Consider the following 15,920-nt stretch of genomic DNA (forward strand, 5'->3'; position numbering starts at 1 on the left):
TTTTTTTTCTAACACTTACCATTTCCCCAAAATTTCAAAAAAACCCCTTTTTTTATTTTTTTTCACCCCTTCCCGGGGGTGAATTTAAAAAAACCTTTTACAGTTCGTTTTTAGATGCTTCAAAGTAACTTATATCGAAAATTCAAGTTTTAACCCCAAAATTCGTATTTCATTGGCCATTTTCTTGGACTAGAACTTATCATCAACACTTTACTTTAAGAAATGAAATTTTCTTCAAGATACTCGTATCTACCTATTCGTTACCCTTTAGACAGTGTGAATAACCGGCATATGCAGGCAGTAAAAAGAGCTAGAGGTGGTAATACAAAATATTAAGCTGAATTACATGTAATAAGTATGTATTTCCAGGTTTTTTAAGTCACAATTGAATTGCTTCGTTTGAAGTTTGATTTTAAATTTGAATTCAATAAGTTAACATATAGTAAGATGTTTTTAGACATCTTAGCATATAGTTATCCATAATACAAGTGCAAAAAGCATTGATATTCTTCCACGAGTTGTTAAATGAAAGAGTGCTAGAATGTGCCTTCTGCACGAGTATTATACATTATTTTCTCTAATTCAATGAATTTTTATTGAAATAAATGGAATATTTCCATAAATCTCATTTAGTGATTTTTGCATTGAATAATTTGGGTTGGCAGAACAGTTTTCTGTATCACAAATTTGACAGATAATCAATAGATAAATCCGTGGCAGGAGAATTCCGAGTACCAACATATAATAATGAATTATAACCATGAAATCTGAACGATTCTGCGATATTCTCGCACTATTTTATTTTACAAGATGTGGCTTAATGAATTTTATGGTACTGGCCTTTCAAGCTAGTGCCACAAACTTCCACACTCGTGAGAAAAGTTAGACTTTCCCCACTTGTTGCACAATATACTATTTCCTACAACTGCACAAATTCAATAATACAGTTCATGTACCTAATGTCTGAAATTCTGGTGTAGCCACTGATAAGGTTTTGTTCAAGATAATTCTGGCGACTCAACGCGGCATGGGTCCCTTTTCTCTTTTCTTCCTTAAGATGGCGCCCTACAAAGAATTGACCAATAAACGGCATCATTTTAAAATTTTGATTGGTTCTGTCAAAAGTCGTTGACCTTGTTATTATTGTTGATTTAACCTCAAAACACAACATTGACAGAAAGACGATGTGGGAGCCATAAGAAACGATGCGGAAATCAAGTGAAAAGGGACCAATTCCATTAGAATTCAAGAAAACTGGTCGCCACTTTAATCTTAAGGTTTTTCAAGAGTAAGTGAGCACACCACAACTACCAGTGTTTTAGATATCTTAAATGTACCTGATTCAATTCAAAAGGGCCTTCGTTGACAACATTTTTTTTATTTTCCATAGGAACGACTTTTCAAAAGCCCAATTTCATTTGTCTATCAAACTTTGTGTGTGGCAAAGTGCCGTGAAAAATAATATTTCTCACAGTATGAGCAATACATAGTTTTGAAATACAGTAAGCTATGAAATATAGGCTGCTCTTCATAGCAGTTGCAGTAAAAATAAATTTTGCAATGATTTCTTATCATTATAAAATATATTGTTGCCTTCTCGTTGCTAGGCTCATAAACTAAGAAATCAAACTGACATTAAGGCACAAGGAGCAAAGCCATCTCGTCCAAAAAATAACATCTCAAAATCGGGTTCTTAAAAATGAACTAGTGCACTTAAAAGCATGAACCAAAAAACAGAATATTAAAAAAGAATGGTTCTCAACAAAAATTGATCTTTGGAAAAAATTTTACTATGAAATTATTCCACTTGATGTTACAAAATTTAGCGGTTTAATAACAGACTTGTAATTAACTCTGCATAATAACTTGTGAGCCAGCATTTAACCAAATAGTGAATAGGTAGGTATGCAAGTTGAAATTAATTATTTAATCTACAGTCAATAGAAAAATTGGACTGGTATGAGTACATACTGCTCGTTTCTGATTGTGAAGAATCGTAAGAAATTTGCTGAGATTGTGTCCAACCTTCATCAAATGAAGACGATACCTTGAGAAGAAAAACAAATAAATTTTGAAAATCGAACAGAAAATAAAAAAAATCAAGGGACCTCAAATTTTACCAAATATCAACTTGTTGCTTTTTTGCATGGGAGTGCATATGCATCAAGGTCTTTGATGGATATATGTCAAAAAATCAGGAGGTGATTCCTTCAATAAGGTCTGTTAATCCCATAATTTTTTTCTAAATCACTTCCCCTTTCTGAGTTATACCAAAAGTAAGAATTGACCGCTTCTCATGAGGATGTAACTCAGAAAGGTTGACGAATTGAAGGTAGTTAATGAGACTTACTGGCTTTTTCAGTGAAGGAATCATCTACTGAAATTTCTGAAATTTTTCTCCACTTACGAGGTTTTTTCAGTTCTCAGTAGACATATTATAATGAAGTTTTAGTAACCACACTCTAATCAACAGAATCTTCATGAGTATTTAACGTACGTTTCGACAACGATGTTTTCATATTCATAAACAAAAAGTAACTCATTGTTTCTAAAGATGACATCGTTGTCCAAACGAAAGATATCACAATATGCAGCAATATCCAAGTAAATAATAGTCTCCTCGTCTTATTTAGAAATTGGACGGATTCCAAATCGGACTTTAATACAACTAAAGAATTTTGATAGGTCATGAGACAAAAATACTCTCAGAAAATACAAAGTACACCCTTTCTTCCTGAAGCTGCAGAAACCATAATGGTTAAATAAATAGAAAATTTTTCTCGGTGTCTAAATGTAAATAAATACAGATAGATAAGAGCCACCTGTAAGTTACTTCCATAAAAAAATGTGGAATATATGTGTAGAAGGAATGTTCATAGGCGAATAAAAGTAACCATAATGAACAAAACCCAAATATCAGAATACACTAAAAGAAAAGGGTGTGGTGCTTCAGTATTAAAAAAAAAAAAAAATTAAGTCATGACATCCGCTTCCCACCCTAAATAATGATTCGAAATTCAACTAAAACTCAAATTCAAGAGTATGGCAAGTCTTTGTGTGTAAATTCTTTCAGAGAAAATCACTCACCTTCAGGCTTGTTTAATGTTGATATTTATTCGGGAAAACCACAAAAATTGCCGATACCACAGTTTCATACACAAAGTTGCATTAATCCACCGCCACCTCAGTACAATAACTGCACTAAACCGACTAGACTAGTTAATCTTCTGGCCGGTATCTTCTACGAATAGTATACGGCGGCGCAAAAGCTCGAAGAGAAATTTGATCCGAGAGACTGAAATAAACGTATCAAGAAGCGACTGCGCTTTCATACGAGAATTTTTTGACTGTGAATAAACGAAACTGAAAGTTATGCACCTTTTCATTGCATTTTCATATAGAAAAACGGAGAAATGATGACCGAAACATATTTTTTTGAGTTTATTGACTGAAGTCAAAGGCAGGAACCTGTAAAAGACCAAAGGATATTAATTGTCATTTTCTACTTCCCACGCAAGCGGCAAGATGCATGCATGGTATCGACACTTCCTCAATAATAATAATCTAAAAAAAAATTAGTCTTCGTACAATGCTCATTAAAATATTGGTCCAGAACTGTCAAAAGCAGTTGAACAGTGTTTGGTGTTTCTTTCACTCTGTATGATGTCGCTAGAATCGATTTTCCCATATCTGACGAGTGAAAATGATGACGGTACAGAATAAACTATCAACAGATTTATAAATGAAATCGTAAATTTCATTGGGATTTGGAATTGAATAAAACGACATTACTTTTGGAAATTGGATTTAGTGAAATTAGAATGATTCTATTTTGCTACATTTTATAGTACCAATCAGATACTCATTTAACCCTTACTGGAACAGTGGTACAAAAATTGTACCACCTTTTCCCGAACAAGCGCAGCACAGTGGTCCATATAACATACCACTCATTTTATCGCAAATTTGATACGGCACGGAAGCTTTAAAAGTGTACCTCCTAATGCATCGCGTGCATATATGCATAATACGCATATCTTGTGCGCAAACGTAAACATCCCTTTAATCAAACATTAGTTTCTGCGACGCATTTGCAGGATAGTACACGTTTATATGCAAACCAATTTTTTTGTGAACAAGTACCGTCTTTTTTTCATTTGAATTTATTTGTTGAGTGTGTTTATGCTATAAGCTTCAAGAATAGTTTTCATCAAGTAAGTATATTTAAATTTTCTCAATATTTTGTCTAGAATGTAGTGGTACTTTATATGTACCACTGCGCCGTACGTATATAAGGGTTGGTCATGAACTATTATTCCAGATACAATGGAATATTTGCCATTCACATTGAAAGGACTAACCCATGCTGAGCTTATGGAGGAAAAAGAAAATATTCCATCTGATGCAGAATCTATTGTTGACAAGGACGAAGCTGACGAGTCAGAACATCCCTTGCGGAATGAAATTGGTATCGAAAATTTGGTTCAAGACGTCGAAGATGACATCAGTGATGACTTGTCTCATTAAAAAGAAAACGAGACAACAGTCCATTAGAAATTAAGAAGCATAAACCGCCAGTATCCATAGAAGTCAGACTTGACAGTTCAGCACATCAACCTGGAAGAGGCACCAGAAGAAGATGCGCAGTATGCAGCACATAAACTAATCAAGTGAGAACTGAATGGACCTGTACAATTTGTAAAGTTCCTTTGTGTTTGTCCAAAACGAAAACATGCTTCCAGGATTTCCACTCAAAGGTAAAATTACTCATCGTAAATAATTCGACAAGTAACTTTCATTTCTATCTTTCAGGCATAGTGGTACACTATATGTACCACCTCCTATAGGGTCCCACGATTTTTTTGGAAAAAAATTTACATTGATTTTTCATTATATATTCATATTTCTTCCTAAATAAATACAAAAACATAAGTAATTATGAACTTCTATTTGTCGTGCCACCCGTGCAAAATATCTTCGCTGATCTCTGTGCCAATAAGGGTTAAGTAATAGGCTCATGGGTAAAATTTACCAATTTTGGTAATAAGAAAATTTAGTACTGTATTATTATTTGTCTTTCATTCCAATACAAACAAATAGATGTAAGGAAATTGTAAGAATTTCATGGCGTGGTTCAAAAACTTACAAAAACAGGTCATTACGATTTGTTCTTCATAAGAAAAATGTTTTACCTTGTGAGTTGTTTATGAACATAATTATAATTATTAGTATTGCAATAAATGAGTTTAATTCAACAAACCATTTCTATCAAACTGATATGGATTCGCATAATTCATGTTGACCAAGTTATGAAATCAAAGTGCCTCATCATCCATTCTTTTTTAATAGAAATTCTGCAAAAAGTCTCCGAACGAAGGATGAGGAACACAGGAGTCAAGGCCATTGTGATAAATAATATTATTATTTTTATTTTAGCAATGAAACATCCTTATATTCTCAAACCGATTGTCATTTTCACAAATTGTTTATGCAATTAAATCAAATAATCTTCTATTCTTCTACATTCATAACATCTTTTAATATCTCAAGGAAATTTGTACATTCAGCATTGCCAGTGACTACGGGAAAATTCGAAAAAAAGATATCAATTCAAACTAGAAAATTCAATGATAAAACAGCTTCAAATTTAATCTTACATGTCGGCAAAAAAAATTTATATTATTCTAAAAGTAACATGAAAAATTCAGTAAATTCGCAGTATGCCTCATCTGTCGCCAAAAACTGAAGTATTCATGAATCACTTAGAACAGAATAGTAATAATAATCTATATTCCAAGATGAATCATGATAAATGTCAACTGATAACGTGATAACCAACCTTACCAACCGCAACCTCCCAATGTCCCAACTTTTGACAGCTGAACCTGAAGGGCGTTATCCATAGACAAAGGAAGATTCATTTATCTATGTTATCTTTATCTATGTTGTGTTAGTGTGTTCATATTTTTTATGAAAAATGTATCTTGATCCCTTTCATAATTACGTACCGCAATCGAATCGATAAAATCCAAATTCATTTTCTGTCAATCACTTTATGTATGACAAACAAATCGAAAAGACGTTTATTCTATGTTTTCTTGAATTTTTTTTTTGACATATAACCTGTCATATTATTTGATTTTTCAGGTTGATATATGAGGATCAATGGCAGATAACTTGCAAAAAAGGCCTTCGAAAGGCATTTTGAAAAACTCTAGCAGTTTTGACAAGCAAGATGGTCATTCACACGCTAAGTGAGCAAATAATCCAGTTAGAAACATGCCATAGAACAGGTTTTTTCTATTTTTTCAAGTTCAAAAGCCCAACCCAATAAGCTTAATTAATCTTATCCCATCTTTTCATTATGTGTCATATATAGAGATCTTAAAAATGATATATTTTTCTTTCCAGGAAGGCGAAAGAAACTACTTTTGATGAAATGAATATAATAGCTACTTTACATCCACCTGACAAAGACTACGGTCATATGAAAATTGATGAACCAAAGACACCCTTCAACTTTAGTGAGGACGAATTAGACAGATTAGATGCTAGTGATTTAGCAGAAAAGTGAGACTTTTGAAAGCTTGTTATATAATGTTTTCATACGAAAAAACAACTAAGTTATAATAGATTCTACTGTTATTTGAAAAATTCATTATCTATTTATCATTATTTTCAATAGGCTCAAATTGGCTGCTGACAAACCACCTAAGTTCAAACAACAATCTTCAGATGATGATTCGGATGAAGAAGATGCAGATTTAACAGAGGAAGAAAAGCAAAAAAGAAAAGAATTTCGTCAGAAGCGTAAAAAGCATTACAATGAATTTTATGCTGTTCAGCTCGCTAGAAAACTTCTTGAAGAAGATGAAGAAGAAGACAATGAAAGTTCATCGAAAGCAACACAAAGCATGTCTTCTAAACCTACAGCTAAGGGCAGAAGCCCATCGCCTTCCTCACCAAAAAGTCACAGAAGATCTTCCCCAGTAGGTAATACACATAAGCAAGGTAGTTCTAAGCATACCTAAATGTTGCTGAAATAGGTTGATGTATAAATACAAATCTTTGAAGTTTTCATGTCAGTTTTTTATAACATCGTTTTATTTAGGTCATATTCAATTTTATTGTCTATAGTTTTATTTGAACTGTGTATCTAATAATAAATGAATAACTTACCCTTCTCTCTATTGCTCGAAATTCTTTTATCGCGCTAGTTTTTGTAGAGATTGAGCAATAGAATTAAAAAACACCATTGTATAAAAATAATCTTTGAAATTTTGTGATAAATAATTCGTACTAATAATGTTGACGAGAAGGATTATCCATTTCACATTTGAAAGCTCTGTATTAATTTCAGAGTAAATTAACATTGACTATTTCAATCCTATGGGATTAATACTTTGTGAAAATAAATATATATATATATAGTTGAAAAAAGACCATGTACGATATGTAAATTTATTATATTTATGAAAGGTATCTTTATTTTTAATTACAAAATTTTTGCTGCTGATATGAGCGTGTTTTTTTTTTCAATAAATTAGTTTCTTCAGTATTAGCTCGCAGTATAATATTGAAGATTTTAATTCATCAAAAACAAATGATAGAGTTATTTTTGTGTTAAGAGATGATAGATAATATTTATTGACTTACTCTCTTGAGAACCATTCACTTATGTTAAAATTGAAAATTCATGCTTCGAAGCACTTAGTTTTCTGACAGGTTTTTTTTTTCTTCAATAAATGTTGCTATTTAGTTAATTTATTTTGAAATTGAGCACAAATAACATTGAACTTTTTGAACATGGTAGAAATCACTACCATCGTAAATATGTATTTTTTTGTTGAATAAAGTTTTATAATTGCCAAATTCTTTATTAGTGATTTCGCTATATGGAAAAGTTGTGTCAGCCGACATTAAAGAATAGCTGCGCTAAAAGACATCCGATGATTAAAACAATTGACATAGGGTTTTGCATGGTCACAGCTACTTTCAATTAGTGTAACCTATCCAATGGGATATATTGATGCTTTATTTATTGTAAAATTTCCTCCCAGTAGCAAATCGCACTATAGAGTGCTCACAAAAGCAAGTAATTATTCATTTACAAGATAGAAAACTACTACTTCTAATAGTTATTTATGTAACAAGTGCAAAAAGTGAATGTTTATTGCACTCGACGCGTTGTTCAACTCGGCCTAACGGCCTCGTCGGACAATTTCACGTCGAGTGCAATAAACAATTTTTGCACGAGTTGCATACAACATTTTTTCTACGTTCATGCAAACATTAATATAAAATATGTAACTGTTTAAAACGTATTGCCAATCTCACAGCATATCTGATAAATATATAGTGGGTTTGAACGTTTATGTTTGTCATGATGACAGCACGTTGAAGTAGAATGACAGATGAGTGCAATAAAAACTTTATTGCACTAGTGCAATAAAGAACTTCTTTTTCCACTAAATATAGTTCAATAAAGTTTTGCTTTTTGCATGAATGTAGAAAAATGATATTAGTTCTGAAATGAAGTAATTTGTTTTATAATCCATCAAGTACTATTTTCCAATAACCAGAAGTATAACCCACAAATAAGTGCTGACCTGAATAATAAATAAAATGAGTGTTCAAATGTTCAGTAAATACAAATATTGTAATGTATAATGTTTATTGATAATTATCATAATATACAAACGTTTATTCTATAGTATTGTTTAATCAACTCATACTTACATTTCTTGAATAATCTTCTGTTTTTCTGATATTGAAAACTGAAATTTTCTATGAATTGAACACCCCACTGAGTAAAGGGTAGGGAATGAAAATGATTTTACAAAATATATCAATATTTCATCTTGAAATATACAAAACCCAATGATTTAAAATCACTTCAAAGCAATCATAATTTCAATGCTATTTACATAGATAAAAATATATTAAAATTATAAAGTAACGATTAAGGTAGATAGAATCAAGTTCCTCATATACAGGATGTAGTGGAGATGAACATTTCCAGAGAGCAACACATCACACATCAATTGCAATCATTCAGTATAGAATTCAGATGCACTAAGTGATGTATATATCAATTGTAACACACCCTGTATATATTTTTAGTTAAATTTGAATATCACAATTGTGATCAACATTCTTCAAGCCCATTTTCATTGAAAAAAATTTTTAAAATTTATAAAAAAAAATTGAAAGAACTGTAAAGTGTGTTGAAAATTAACTAGGGGACAGAACAAGATATATAGTATTCCTTCATCTATTCTATTATGAAAATGATTACAATATAGTAAATAAAATTAGCATTTATAATTGCAGTACGAATTTTTCGAGAGCTCAATTTTGTGCTTCTTTATTCATTGAAACAGATAAAATAAAATTATGAATGAATGAAATGATTCTGGCTGATGAAATTGGGCCAAAAAATTTTCAAGATTACCTCTGTCCCCAAATTATACTAGGAATATTGAACAAGATCACCCTCTCAAATATAAAAGAATATGCTGCTATTCTTCAGCTTAACAACAAGAACTACCACTACTTGGAGGTTTTTGTGTGTTGGTGAGCTTGATTTGATCAGGAAATTCATTGTACAAATCAACTGTGGAATTTTGTTGAGCTAGAGCATTTTTGGCAATTGCCAGAAAGGCCTGTTCCACATTGAGGGCTTCCTTGGCAGATGTTTCGAAATAAGGAATATTGTTTTTGGCTTGGCACCACTGTTGTGCCCTCTTAGACGATATAGAACGTGGTTCAAGGTCTACTTTGTTACCCAACAGGACGAAGGGAAAGTTTTCAGGTTCACGTGGGGAAGCTTGGACTAAGAATTCATCCCTCCAGCTATCCAGTGATTTGAAAGTATTGGGTGCAGTGACATCAAAGACTTAAATGAAAGAAAAACACATAAATGTCAGATAACTTCTCTGAATAAAAAAATAAGATTTTTTTTTTAATTTTATAGCAAAGTTTTACTCATTTCGATAATAGATGCTCGAAGTTGTTATTAACTTTTACTTCTCTATTACTAAAGCTTACCCAATACACAACAATCAGCGCCTCTGTAGAAAGCTACACCAAGTGACTGAAAACGTTCTTGACCAGCAGTATCCCAAATTTGCATTGTCACACTTCTATCGTCTACAGTGACTTCTTTAGTTAGAAAATCCGCTCCTATTGTCGCCTTATATTGATTTGAGAATTTTCGATTTACATATTGGTTCATTAATGAGGTTTTTCCAACACTAGAATCTCCAAGTATGATGACTTTGAGTAGGACCTTTTTACGACTTGCCATCTGAAATAAAAAGTTTAATATATTTACAAGTCTCATAAAATTTCAAACGAATTCTATCTTACATCCAACAAACCTTTGTTTTCTTAATTTAATTAGAGAGAAAATTATTCTTAGCTAACCATTTGTTTAAGATAAATTGTTCAACTGGACTCAAATAAATCATTTTCAAATAAAGTGAATATTATTAAATACATTGACGAAGGAATATGGTTATTTAAGGTCAGAAATAAAGATTATAATTATTATAAATCATCGATGACGCAATTATCCAAGTGCTTCCCCTAACTCAAGTAGTTCTTTGTTTATGACAATGTTCAATATATTTGTCTTTTCTTATTTATTATCACCCTTATTGATGAAAAAAGATATATTTGTTGAAAACACAATTGTTGTACCTGTAGGAACAAGAACAAAGAGACTTTGTATGTTTCTGACATATTAATAATAACAATTAGGTGCAATTACAAAATAATATACTCAAATGTTGACGATTTTATTCAATACTGTCCTATTTTCATTAATTTAATATAATTGAACTTACTGAAATAGGGGCGTAAAATATTCAATTGGATTCACAGAAGGTATTATTTCTAATATGAACAATGAACCCAAGAATTCGTAATCAAAATCAGCTGATCAGAAAAACAGAATTTTCAATTTATGGTAATACAAATATAAACCATTCATGTTATTGGATACTGATATAGGTCTGTTATTAAAAATTAACAAACGTACCTCAGAATAAAGTAAGAAAAATACACTGGTTAAATTTACTGCGTATTCTGATCACTACAAAAATGGCCGACTGCTGACTAATTTATTTGACAGTCAAACAAAGAAACAGAAAGAAGATTTCTTTGCTGTAAAAGTGTTGATTTTTTTTTGAAAATCCTGTCTTAAAGTTAATTTATCTTGTTTTGTTACGACAACTTATCCTAATTTTTCACAATATTCAAATATATATTATAAGAGGTTTTCTTTTAGATAATCTGTTTGAATATGCTATGGTTCGGATGGCGCTAGTTATCAAGACATAACTTTGCAGGAAGTTTGACATGGTTATTCTTCAAATAACAGTATAAAATCGATCGGATTTGTAACCAATTGGGAATTTTTTCAACTTTTTTCCTTTAATTAAAATGCACAGAGCTGAAATTGTTGTTTCATATGAACAACCAAAATTGAGCTCCATCGATATGTTGTTCAACAAAACAGAACACAACAGAAGATGTTATGTAATTTTTTATTAATGTGTTTGGTTTGTTTAATTTTTAGCCCAGGGTTTTCAAACAGATCGCTTAATGATTTTGTCACAATGTCTAAAGTGTCAGAATTTTGAGCCGGAAATGGTTTCAAATCAAATGATAAAGTTCATATATGAACTTACTTCGGAGGGCACCTGTGTATCGGTTTTGTGAGAGTTGGTTTTGTTGTGTTTTTGTTATTATAGTTTTGTAGTTAATTTTTATAGTTGTAGAAAATTTTGAGTTTTTGATTTCTAGGATGTCTTTTTGTACCCTTGGGAAACTCCTTGGGCACTCTTCTGTTGTTGTTGTTGTATAATAAAGATACTACTCCCTCTTGAGGTGTTCCGCCAGTGACTTGGCAGAGATGGTTTACTTACTCACCTGTGTCTAACTATTATCGTCTTCAACAGCTCATTCACCTGGTTTCGTTACATTATAATATCCTTGAGTGCCTCTTTTACACGACATATGTGTTGATATATATGATACATATATCTAGGAAGACACATTGCGATTTCTTTATTATTCAGAGTCATTTCATTTATAGCTTTCCACAGTTTAGAGGATTCACCCTTGTTTCTCTCTATTTTGTTGCGGTAAAAATTTATTTTGGCTCCTTTTATTATTTTTTTCAGTCTATTTTTGTACTGTTTATATCCTGTGTTATTTGCTTCTGTTGGTTTGTCTCTCATTATTTTATAAAGATTGAATGGACTTCAGTATACCAGTAATCCACGGATTCCTTTTTATGTCCCTTCTACTAATTTTAATTGTGCTTGTACTTTTTTTTACAATTTCTTTGTTTTTTTCAATGAATATTTGAGTTATTACAAGAAGACATAAAAACAATATATGTAATTGAGTTTTCCATCCGTATATTTTAAGATCATGTTTTAAAGAGGTGCAAAGCTTTCAACGCGATTTTTTTGACTGATTTTATTTGAATTTCTTTGTAAAAATTTCATGAACAGAAGATAATTTCATTTGTAAATGGATGGATATGAAATTTGAGCATTTCTTCAATAAGTTTCGCAGTAAAGCATGAGAGCGATTCAGGTAGATCAGTTAATGCCAAACTGAAGACAATAGCCAATAAAAATTAATTGGGAGAGCTAAATTGAAAAATTGAATAAAAACACATTCAAAATATGCCTGATCTCAAGAGAAAATTACATCAAACATTAATTTAAAACCAAAGATTAATCTTTGTTTAAAACGTAAGGTATAGGCGAGTATGTACATTTTTATGTACGTGTGGTTGATGAATGTGTTAGTTGCGTAAACCACTTAGGGAACAGAATGGTCTCGCGCGCATATGTTCCCTATTGGATAAGTGCTCCTGCTTGCGCTAGTCTTATAGGATGGTTACCGGGCAATGTGTTATTCATGGAAATGAAAAAGGGCGATGAACTTGCAAAAAGGGCAACAAGGTTGACACCTCCTAGTCCTGAGCCCTTCTGTGGGCTTGGAAATACCAATATAAGACAGCGGTCCAACAATGGGAGAGGGACAATAGGAAAACCCTCTGGAGGAATACTAAGGGTCTTGCTCAGGCAAAAATTGAGGTGCTTTTACCGACTTATACCGGAAAGCTCCAGAAGCTATCACGAGCTGAGCTTCGGGTAATAATGGTGGGACTGCTGACAGGACACTGTCGGTGCAAATACCTTCTATACCGCATGGGTAAGTTAGCAAATGAGATCTGCAGACTCTGTGGAAAGGATGTAGAAACAGCCGATCACGTAGTGTGCAAATGCCAGGAACTGACTGACCTAAGAACCACCCATATGGGAAAGTCAGTTCTGGATACTCACGAAGTAATAGCCAAGGCTCCTAAGGATGTCGTCGATTTCATTAACAGCATAGACGGCCTCCCTGGGTTTGTATGAATAGGTAGAGTTAAGAACAAAGGATGAACTTGGTCGCAGTTCCCGGCAGGCTAACAGAGCCGTAACGACCCCGATTCAGTGGAATAATAATGTTATAGCCCTATAGGAAACGGAAAAGTGCATTAGAGACTCTGAGGAGGTTTCTAAGGATGCGGAGAGCATCTCCATATCCCTTCACTACATATCCCTGGATGGTTGTTTTCCAGGGATGTGGAGATGCCCTTCACATCCCTACGTCCATTTTATTTTGTTTAGCGATGAAACGCACTTCTGGTTGAATGGCTACGTCAACAAACAAAACTGCCGCATTTGGAGTGAAGCTAATCCTCAAATGTATGTCGAAACACCGTTACATCCAGAAAAACTGACTGTTTGGTGCGCTTTATGGGCTGGTGGAATCAACCATGATGTCCAGGAGCTATGGTTCCAACAAGACGGCGCAACATGTCACACAGCTCGTGCCACAATCGATTTATTGAAAGACACGTTTGGTGACCGCCTAATTTCACGTTTTGGACCTGTGAGTTGGCCTCCAAGATCTTGTGATTTAACACCGCTAGACTACTTTCTGTGGGGCTATGTAAAGTCATTGGTCTATGCGGATAAGCCACAAACCCTTGACCATTTGGAAGACAACATTCGTCGTGTTATTACCGATATAATAGATTTACATCAACTATCCTATAGTATACAAATTTAAATTTATCAAATATTCCACACAACAAATGAAATACTTTTTTCATCTTATATGGTTTGATATTCTTCTATGGATGGGAAGAGTATTCCACGATTTTTGAAAATAAAAGGATTTTTTACCGATTTTAAATTTTCCAAGCACGATATTTGCTTATTGCAGTGTACCTACTTCATCTGTAGATAGAGAAAGTTTGTCTATGGGAATACCATAATCTTCCTAATGGATTTTCCTCATATTATTTATAAGCCAGTATCATTTAGTTCTTCGGGTGGCAACTTAAATATAAAAAGAACTTCTTGAAGGTTGTTTCTCAAAGATAACCATAAAATTAGAATTTTATTACCACCAACAATTAGGAAGTTGGTAGTAGTTGAACACCATGAAAAATATATTTTCATTAGAGACAACAATTATTGTCTCTGTTTTTATTTCTTTATATCATGGTTCTTTTTATACGTCAAACGTAGATTCGTTAATTATAAAAAGAGGGAATTGATTTCATTTTGTAATTTTTATTCTATTTTGCTTGAAGCTAGAAAAAGCGAGTATGTTTCTAGTTATAAGTCATCTTTTGAGGTTTTATTTTAACCCAAGATACCATTTAGGTACTTGACTTTTTGATATTGTTTTTTCGTTTGAATTGAAAATGATTGCTCGAATTGTGCATTGCATTTGAGTTTTATATCAAGAATAGAATACTTTGTTTTCCTATTATTTATACATATATTTAATTCCTTGCTCTGTTTAGTCGTAAGAATATACTTAGTCTAAAAAAGTGCTCTGAATATCACAAGTATGATACCAGACATCAGGATATAATCTACTTACCAACTCACAGAACCACGAAATTTCAACAATCACCCATATTTGCTGGAATCAAACTCTTCAATCACCTATCAGAGTGAATTAAGCATCTTGAATATTTAAGTTTTAAAAAATTATCAAGGATTTATTACTATAGCAGAGAAGAATATTTTTGTTTCAAGTTGGTTTGTATATTTAGTGTGATTTTTTTTCCTGTTTACTCAATTTCTATGTATATTTGAAAGGTCTATATCTCACTTTATAAACAAGATATAGAGTGTTTTATTGATTTTGTAAATTTCTTCAATTAGTACGATGAAAAAGTGTTGGAAAACGGTACATATTATAAAATTTTACCAAGAATTCCTTTATGATAGAATTGAATGATATTTAAGTTCACAAATTCTGATTAATAAATCTAACCTTGAAAAAGTTATGTTTAATACTATTTGATATAAATCGTGTAAGGCCTTCTATGGGAGTCAGATATAAAAACAAATTCAAGGGATGTATCAGCTTCCAAAACATATTCGTACAAAATTTCATCACCATGTTGCCGGTAGTTTCGGTAAAATCGTAAACGATGAGTAAACATTTTTTTTCTTCAACACCCCTTATCTTGAATACGCATGGCGTTTCCAAAATTTTGTATTGAGCAAACCCCGAATATTTTTCAGTTTTCTACTTATCCTAAAGAGAAGGGGTCACCTTTTTTTGGAACACCCTGTTTAAATACGTTTTGAGTTGTGCAGAATTCTGCATAAAACTAATTGAGAAATTGAACGACCAAATTAGGCTGTTTAGTGTAAACCCTGATCATGCTGCATAAAACGTTTTTCAAAAGACAGTGCAAGAGAAATCAGACATTAATTAACTTCTGAATTTTTGGTCAACGTTTAGGTAAACAACTGGCCATTAGTCTCATTATAATTATTGTAAAAGGTGTTTTTTTCGAGGTATATAACATTAAGAGT

At 32.4% G+C, this 15,920-nt stretch overlaps 3 protein-coding genes across 33 annotated transcripts in view; 1 reads left to right on the forward strand and 2 right to left on the reverse strand.

The window, feature by feature from the left end:
• Window positions 1-3,430, reverse strand: part of LOC123675614 (F-actin-monooxygenase MICAL3) — a 116,410-nt gene extending 112,980 nt beyond the window's left edge. For 25 of the 29 annotated variants that reach the window (XM_045611016.1, XM_045611044.1, XM_045611040.1 and 22 more), the window contains exon 1: window positions 2,351-2,389. In XM_045611016.1, the coding sequence (XP_045466972.1) occupies window positions 2,351-2,374 (24 nt within the window). In that variant the 5' untranslated portion in view covers window positions 2,375-2,389. Of the gene's footprint in view, window positions 1-2,350; window positions 2,390-3,087 lie in introns of those variants that run through there. The other 4 variants (XM_045611024.1, XM_045611017.1, XM_045611042.1 and 1 more) reach the window with 3 other exon arrangements.
• A 2,661-nt stretch (window positions 3,431-6,091) lies between these two features.
• LOC123676262 (protein phosphatase inhibitor 2-like) lies at window positions 6,092-7,872 on the forward strand. Of its 2 annotated transcripts, none has more exons than XM_045612051.1 (3): window positions 6,092-6,254; window positions 6,412-6,570; window positions 6,686-7,872. In XM_045612051.1, exons 1-3 carry the CDS (start codon window positions 6,166-6,168, stop codon window positions 7,029-7,031), a joined length of 594 nt encoding a protein of 197 aa, XP_045468007.1. In that variant the 5' UTR covers window positions 6,092-6,165; the 3' UTR covers window positions 7,032-7,872. The 2 variants fall into 2 exon arrangements, with proteins under 2 accessions (XP_045468007.1, XP_045468008.1); XM_045612052.1 differs by having other exon boundaries at window positions 6,153-6,293.
• A 785-nt stretch (window positions 7,873-8,657) lies between these two features.
• Window positions 8,658-11,201, reverse strand: LOC123675810 (ras-related protein rab7). 2 transcript variants are annotated; one of them, XM_045611331.1, is made up of 3 exons: window positions 11,045-11,201; window positions 10,051-10,309; window positions 8,658-9,898 (listed from the first exon to the last, which is right to left on the reverse strand). In XM_045611331.1, the coding sequence occupies exons 2-3, from the start codon at window positions 10,307-10,309 to the stop codon at window positions 9,534-9,536; spliced, it is 624 nt and encodes a 207-aa protein (XP_045467287.1). In that variant the 5' UTR covers window positions 11,045-11,201; the 3' UTR covers window positions 8,658-9,533. The 2 variants fall into 2 exon arrangements, with proteins under 2 accessions (XP_045467287.1, XP_045467288.1); XM_045611332.1 differs by having other exon boundaries at window positions 10,851-11,100.
• Between the last annotated feature and the right edge of the window lie 4,719 nt (window positions 11,202-15,920).

The sequence above is a fragment of the Harmonia axyridis genome, chromosome 3 (assembly GCF_914767665.1).
Source record: "Harmonia axyridis chromosome 3, icHarAxyr1.1, whole genome shotgun sequence".
NCBI classification, from domain to species: Eukaryota; Metazoa; Arthropoda; class Insecta; order Coleoptera; family Coccinellidae; genus Harmonia; species Harmonia axyridis.

Coding starts and splice junctions, on each gene's coding strand:
- LOC123675810 (XM_045611331.1), bottom strand. CDS start 10,309: ATGGCAAGTCGTAAAAAGGTCCTACTCAAAGTCATCATACTTGGAGAT. Junction 9,899..10,050: donor CGCTGATTGTTGTGTATTGG/GTAAGCTTTAGT, acceptor CTTTCATTTAAG/TCTTTGATGTCACTGCACCC.
- LOC123676262 (XM_045612051.1), top strand. CDS start 6,166: ATGGCAGATAACTTGCAAAAAAGGCCTTCGAAAGGCATTTTGAAAAAC. Junction 6,255..6,411: donor GATGGTCATTCACACGCTAA/GTGAGCAAATAA, acceptor TTTTCTTTCCAG/GAAGGCGAAAGAAACTACTT. Junction 6,571..6,685: donor GCTAGTGATTTAGCAGAAAA/GTGAGACTTTTG, acceptor TATTTTCAATAG/GCTCAAATTGGCTGCTGACA.